Here is a 7,408-nt window from a genome sequence, read left to right as displayed (position 1 = left end):
GCCTGTATGGTCGACGCGTTGTGGGCTGCGTGAAAAACACAATGTACGCGAATGGGGAGCCTGCTTGGACGTTGGCGTAGAGGTAAGCGGCGTCGACTGCGACTGGACGGCGTCGGACTGACAAGAGGAGAAAATAATGGGCGGCTGGGTTGCAAAATGCAATTTACAAATAGGGCAAGGTAGTTAGAAATTATCATGGGTGTAACTGCACTATTTGTAAATCTTTATTTTTTAAAAATTAAAAATTAAAAATTATTAAAAATTAATTAATCATCTGATTTAATATTTTGATTTTAATTCTTCTCTTTTAATTTTATTATTCACTATTTTCATTCCCTATATTTTTTCATTTACAAATTAGTTTTAGTCACCAAAAAATTAGTAAGTCACCAAAAAAAATAGTTTTAAAATCCGATTAACTCATTTGTAAAAAAAAAAAAAAAAAATAATTCGTATATTGTTTTAGAACACGATAAAAGTTGTTAGTCTTACAGGTTTAAATTGATAGAGGTTAATTACCCGCACCGCCATGTATTGACTGCGAGTGTGCAGAAGAAGAAAGAACGCAGCGAAGTGGGGGGAGAGAGAGATGGTAAACAGGGGTTTGCACTCGCACCCCTCACACGGCTCCAGCACCTTGTTGGCGTCAAGATTCCGAGCAAGGAAACTGTGCGGCAGCGCCATCACTTTCTACACTTTCTTCATTTTCGCCTTCTCCTTCTTCCTCTTCCTCTTCTACCTCAGGCATTTCGTCCCCGACGAACACCAACATCACCTTCCTCACCCTCGCCCTCACCCTCACTCCCAATCCCAATCGAGATCTAGATCGAGATCTCCCCAGGTCCCAATCTATTCTCTCTCTTTTTTGCTTCAATTTTCGCATGTTTGATTCCCTGATTCACTGCTAGAAATCTTAATCTGATGCTGTGCTTGCGTATGTGGACTTTGTTTCCTTGCAGTTACTATGCTCCTTCTAGCTTTGCACGATAATCTTAATTATTCGTTTGTGAATCTCACTACTCAAGATTTGATCAAATCTAGATTTCAATTCTACTCTGCCATATGGAATTTAAGTAGCTGTGGCATTCAATACTTGATTTCTATATGTGATAGTCATTTAGCTTTTAGATTAAGACTAGAGGTTTATCGCTTGCTAGTTGACAGTATGATTAGTAACTAACAGCTTAATTTAAGAAAATTGCTGCCTGTATTTATTTGTTTATTTTCAAAATCTAACTTGAAATTTTTTTTACTATAACTGTTTTGAGTTCAAAATGTCTTAAGATTGAGGGTTCATTTTTCTGATGCGTGATGTAAGGATGTCTTGTTCGTTCTAGCTATGATGATTAACAGTTCAAGCTTTTAGCATGTGTTTTTATTCTTTTCATTGTTTGCTACTGTTGCAGGAGTCAAGCAAGTACCAGTACCAGGAGCAACTTTGGGATTCTCCTTTCAGCCATGCCTTGCACAGCTGTCTCAAGCCAACTGCTAAATATAAAGGTTCCTGATGCTTGTTACACTTATTCATATTACACCGCTTCTTATTTGTTCAAGTATTTTCTGGCCCTCCTTTTATTTCAACTTCTCCTTTTTGCTACCTCAAGTACATATGCATTTGTCTTTTCAACCAGAGCTTACCTTTGCTGTAACTGTTTACTGCATCTTCCCTCACTCCTCTGTTCTGTTAAATATGTTACCCTGTCATAGGTTCCCAAGGATTTGATGGCTATCTCACCGTGAGAAGCAATGGTGGACTAAATCAAATGCGAACTGGTGTAAGTGACTACTTACTTTCTTGTAAAGTCCTGTTAATGGAAACTAATGAAAGTCATGCTCTTCTGCCTATAATTGTATGTATGATAATTTCAAACTTTAGTACATAAATACATATCAGTTGAAGATTTGCTATTTTAACTTTCTTGTATCTGAATAGGTGTTTGGGTTACTACTTTTGGCACCAGAACCTGGGAATTTGATGTTTATTTCTCTCTCTCTCTTTAAGTGTCATTTTCCTTTTGTAAATTTGAACAGTTTGGTTTCCTTTTCATTCATTGGTTCATTTAGACTGTTAGATATTAAGCATGGTATATGGTGAATGGCAGTTTAAGGTTTTTAATTTATCATTCTGTGTTATCTGTATGCATTTCAGTTTGCAAAGCATTCATGCCATCTTCTTAGCAATTGGGTGGCAATTTTGTGTAAATCTGAACTGTTATTCTACCTCCTGATTTGGAACTTAAGTAACCCGTCTTTTTCCGACCAGATATCAGACATGGTAGCTGTGGCACATATAATGAATGCAACTTTAGTCATCCCTCAATTGGATAAACGTTCGTTCTGGCAAGACTCAAGGTAGTTTTCTATTACAGCATCATTTGGTTCTTTAAATGCCCATTATACTCTCTTCCAAGATTGTCTTCATTATTGGGTGTGTGCAGTGTATTTTCAGATGTATTTGATGAGGATCATTTCATTGATTCCCTGAAAAGAGATATCAGAATTGTCAAGGAACTTCCCAAGAATCTGGAAGCTGGCCCCCGGGCCAGAAAACACTTTACTTCCTGGTCTGGTGTGGGTTACTATGAAGAGATGAAAAGGTTATGGAATGAGTACCAGGTACTAAAGTTTATCCTAGATGAACTAAAATTTAGGGTCATTCTCATTTTCTGCAGAATACTTCCTTGCAAGATATGTTAATTGAGTAAACATATTTTTGCATGTTAAATATCTGATCACCCTGTGAAAATTAAATTGTTTTGTTTTGCATGACATTTTGTAATATATATTGGAAGAATATTAGTCAGAGAATGCTAGGCTGCATATTTCATATGATTAGAGTGAAGTCATATTGCAATGATTTAAAAAAGTTCTGACCTTTGTGATGTTTAAGCTGTCATTACACGGTTGAAATAAAAAATGGATTATAGTTGTATGCCAATATCTTTTTTGCAGGTGATACATGTTGCAAAATCTGATTCTCGTCTTGCAAACAATGATCTTCCTCTGGATATCCAGAGGTTGAGATGCCGTGCAATGTACCAGGCACTTCGGTTCTCTCTTCCCATTGAAGATTTAGGAAAGGTTTGACTTCTTCTTTATTTATTTATTTATTTTATTTTTTATTAAAAAATCATGGAATGCTAAATACTTCATAAAAATATAACATTTGCATCATATTGCTGGATTTACTGGATATTATAATGGAAATTGAAGACAATATAGGCGTGATTAATGGTGATTTTTTCCCCCTTCATTGTCTTAATCGCGGACCAAATTGTAGGATTTGAATGGAACATCTTAGACAGAAAAACAAAAAACAAGAAAAGAACGGTATGTGAAAACACAAGAATTAAAAATTTTCCCAAGCAGATAGGAATTGATGATCGTATTAGATACAACTTGAAAGGAGATCGAGTGAATAGTATGTGGACTATTGGTCCTTTTTCATTTTTAAAATAAAAGTATTTACAAATCTCATGTGAATCAGTCATCAAGTAGGAAAGTTTTGATTTATAGAGCATTTGGGGGTACATAGAGATGTGCTGAAGTAAATATTGGTAGTGTAAGTCTGAAAGTTCGGTGTTATGAGTTTGGCATATCTCTCACTGGCAACTATTAGAATAATATTGTATGAGAAGTATTATATTATTGTTTTGGATGTTTACATATTTTGAAAGCTGAAAAGTTGTTAGGTTCAAATCCATGTAAACAGAGTCCAATGTTTTCTGTATACCATACTAGAAATATGATGCATCTGGTACCGGGATTACCATATCATTCACTTTTTGATGCATTTAAGAGGTCTACATGGGGCTTCCTGGTAAAATAGGTTCTGAGCATACATGACGGTGAAAAAACAGAGGTTGGTGGATCGACTAAGATCACGCGGGGGAAGATATATTGCTCTTCATCTGAGATATGAGAAAGACATGCTGTCTTTTACTGGTTGTACGTATGGTCTGACAGATGCAGAGTCTGAAGAGCTGAGAGTTTTGAGGTGAGATTTGCTATTTAATGCTGCCATGTATTTGAAATATACCCTCATGTTTAGAATATTTATTTTTCAATTCTTTTAGGGAGAATACAAATTATTGGAAAGTAAAGAAGATCAATTCAACGGAACAGAGAATTGGAGGATTTTGTCCATTGACACCCAAGGAGGTGGGTGTTTTTCTACAAGCTCTTGGCTTCCCCCCTTTAACACCAATATACATTGCAGCTGGGGAGATCTATGGTGGTAACACTCATCTTGCAGAGCTATCGTCCCGCTTCCCCAATTTAGTCTTTAAGGTTTGTTAGTAATTTTGTCGTCTGATTGTGTCAACAAATAGTTCAGTGGCGCATAATCTACTGGGGAAGTTTAATACTGACCTGTTCAATTGATTAATAAATGATAACAGGAATCCCTTGCGACACCTGAAGAGCTGAAAGCTTTCACCAATCATGCATCTCAGACTGCTGCACTGGACTACATAATCTGTGTAGAGAGTGATGTATTTGTTCCATCACATGCAGGAAATATGGCAAGAGCGGTTGAGGGACACCGCAGATTTTTAGGTCATCGGAAGACAATCAATCCAGACAGGTATGGATTTGAGAAGTTATAATTGTAACAAGTTCTTCTTGGGCTCAATAAAATGGACCTGGTTCCTCTCTTTATTGATTGCATGACCTGAATTTCTTATAATCTCTTCTGCTGTTCTGTTTGTTTGGGTTCATTCTAATTAGTTGACATATATATATTGGCTGTGAAAGTTCAGCTTGCCTTCTAATTGGATTTTGCTTGCTTGTGTGAAGGGAAAGGCTTTCACACTAGTGATTTTCTTGTTCTCTATTGGTAACTTTCCCTTTTTTCTTCTTTTTATAAAAAAATAATCAGGAAAGGACTCGTCGAAATTTTCGATAAGCTGGAGACTGGAGAGCTAAAAGAAGGAGCAGAATTAGCACATCTTGTGCAGCAGATGCACAAGAACAGGTGACTTTCTACCCGACTTTGTGACCTTTAACGGCATGATAGTTAGAAGTCAAAACTGGTTTCAATTAATATTTCCTTAATTTAGAGATATTTCTGCAAGATAACTGATTATTTTTCTTTCCATTCAGTCTTTTATATCACTTGTTCTTATTTTTCATGAAATCATGTGCAGGCAAGGAGCTCCAAGGAGAAGGTTAGGTTCCCCGGCAGGAATTAAAGGACGAGCACGTTTTAGGACTGAAGAGTCCTTTTATGAAAATCCATACCCCGAGTGTATTTGTGGTTCTAGAAGCAAACTGGAAACTACATGAATGAATACGAAATCATACTTTAATAGTTTAATGTCAATATAGAATTTTTGTAGGAAACAGTTATTTTGTACATTCCTTTTCTTTATTGACTCTGTAATTACCAATTACCAATTTTCTGATACGCTTAGTCTGCTTGGCAATTTAGCAGTGTTCTAACAATTCAACTTAATTCTTAACAAACTCAGGATTTTTATTTTCAAATTATTTTGTTGTTTTGCTGGCTGATTGTATACTGGCCGTGACTCCGTATAACGCTATATTTCAGTTCAAGGTAAAAAGTACATTATTTTTTACTATCTAGTATCTACTGTTGTAGCCTTTTGGCTTTTGGCAAGGAGTAAGCAGAGTATAGGTTTCAGGTGTCTTGTTAAAATCTGCGGATTATTATTGGGGAAATATAGCTCCATACTCCGTTCTATCTGTATTCAACAAGACGTGACACAATTTTTGTTTTAAAATATTTTAATCAGTATCCAACTTAAAGAATAAAGATATCCATTCACTAATTTACTTGAACAATAGCTAGTGATTCTGATTCGTTATAATAAGAGAGTCCAATTTGAAGCTAGTACCATATCACTGAATAGAGGTAATAAACATGAGAAACATAATCACACCGAAAATGGAAATAGTGCTATGCTAAACCATTTATTTAATGTTCAATCAATTATCCCAAAAACCTAAAAGAATACATCCAAGAAAAGAATAATGCTATGTGAATAGGAAAATTAGGTGAATCGTTAAAATTGTACTCTTTACAATAGAAAAAGAAAACAAAAGAAATTAAAGACATCATATACAATGTTATTTTTCTCAAAAATTAATTATAATCTTCATTCTTTAACAAACATTATTCTTTACAAAAAAAAGTTTCTCCAAAAAATCAGTTATATGCATTTTTCTTTTATGTTTTGTTTTATCTTTTTTTGTACTTTTCAGCATTTATTTCTTTTCTTTTTTATAGAAACAAAAAAAAAAAGACAAAAAGATGAGAAACATAAAAATATAAATTGTCAATTTTTTTGTATTTTTTCAGAAATTTCTGTATTTTCAAAAACAAAGAAAATGATAAATGGGCATAATAAATAATTTAAAATAAGCATACTATGTCTTTAACGTGGGCAACCCATCCATCCTACAAATATGTTGTTCACAAAGCTTGGAATCATGATTCTAGGGGAATTATTGACAGACTGAGGGTGCTCCAGAGGGATTATTTGGAATTTAACTCAAAAGTGTTTGGAAATATTTTTATCAGGAAGCGGAAACTTGAGAATAAATTAACATGATTTAGTAGAGATTGGAGGTAGTAGATGTCTTTTTTCTTTGGGTCAAAGAAGCTGAACTAAAGGATGATTATAATGGCATTTTGATGCAAGAGGAGCTCTTTTGGTACCAGAAGTCAATGCAACAATAAATTAAATATGGGGATAGAAATACAAAATTCATGGGCTTTATGTGAGGGATGGTTTCTGGTCTACTGCTCCAGAGATATTACAATAAGGCACACTATCTTTCTACAAGAATCTCTTTGGCACCATCAAAAAGGTTGAGGTTAACTGCTTGGGTGAATATCAGTTATTCTCAGACTAATAGAGTATATTTTCAATGTGTCATTGAAAAAGTGAGAGGAAGAATAGCAAGTTGGAAAGAGAGACTTTTGAATAAAGCTGGAAGACTTTGTTTAATTAATTTGGTTGCGACATTCATCCCCATCTTATCATTTCCTATCACATTCATCCCCAGATGGCAGAAGTCTTAATGTTGTCAGATGGAAGAAAGCAGTGGCTTCGAATAAGTATGGTGGTTTGGAAATCAAAGACCCTGCTTTACGCCAATATCTCCTTGGTAAATTGGTTTGGCAATTTTTGCACCGTAAGGATAAGCCTTGGATGGGTGTCACGAAGGCAAAATACCTACGACAAAAAGGAGTCTTTGATGGTTCTTTTTTGGCTTCAGCATCTCATATTTGAAAGAGCATATGTAAATTCTTTGTTGCTTTAAAGAATGGATTCTCTTAGTGTATTGGGTCATCAACCAAATTCTTTAGGTTTGATAAGTGGAAGCTTGATTCTTCATGAGATTAGGGAAATACCGGGTTTGCGTTTGGAGTGCATCTGCT

At 35.1% G+C, this 7,408-nt stretch overlaps 1 protein-coding gene across 1 annotated transcript; it reads left to right on the top strand.

Annotated features, from left to right (window-relative positions):
* The first annotated feature begins 533 nt into the window (after positions 1-533).
* On the top strand, positions 534-5,405 carry LOC130957946 (O-fucosyltransferase 38). The gene is made up of 11 exons (XM_057884809.1): positions 534-841; positions 1,407-1,500; positions 1,708-1,775; positions 2,264-2,352; positions 2,439-2,616; positions 2,953-3,081; positions 3,861-3,997; positions 4,077-4,290; positions 4,401-4,585; positions 4,880-4,975; positions 5,148-5,405. The coding sequence occupies exons 1-11, from the start codon at positions 590-592 to the stop codon at positions 5,284-5,286; spliced, it is 1,581 nt and encodes a 526-aa protein (XP_057740792.1). The 5' UTR covers positions 534-589; the 3' UTR covers positions 5,287-5,405.
* The last annotated feature ends 2,003 nt before the right edge of the window (positions 5,406-7,408 follow it).

This window comes from Arachis stenosperma, chromosome 10, assembly GCF_014773155.1.
Source record: "Arachis stenosperma cultivar V10309 chromosome 10, arast.V10309.gnm1.PFL2, whole genome shotgun sequence".
NCBI lineage: Eukaryota > Viridiplantae > Streptophyta > Magnoliopsida > Fabales > Fabaceae > Arachis > Arachis stenosperma.
The sequence above is the reverse complement of the archived record's forward strand: the minus strand, read 5'-3'. Positions and strand labels throughout refer to the sequence as shown.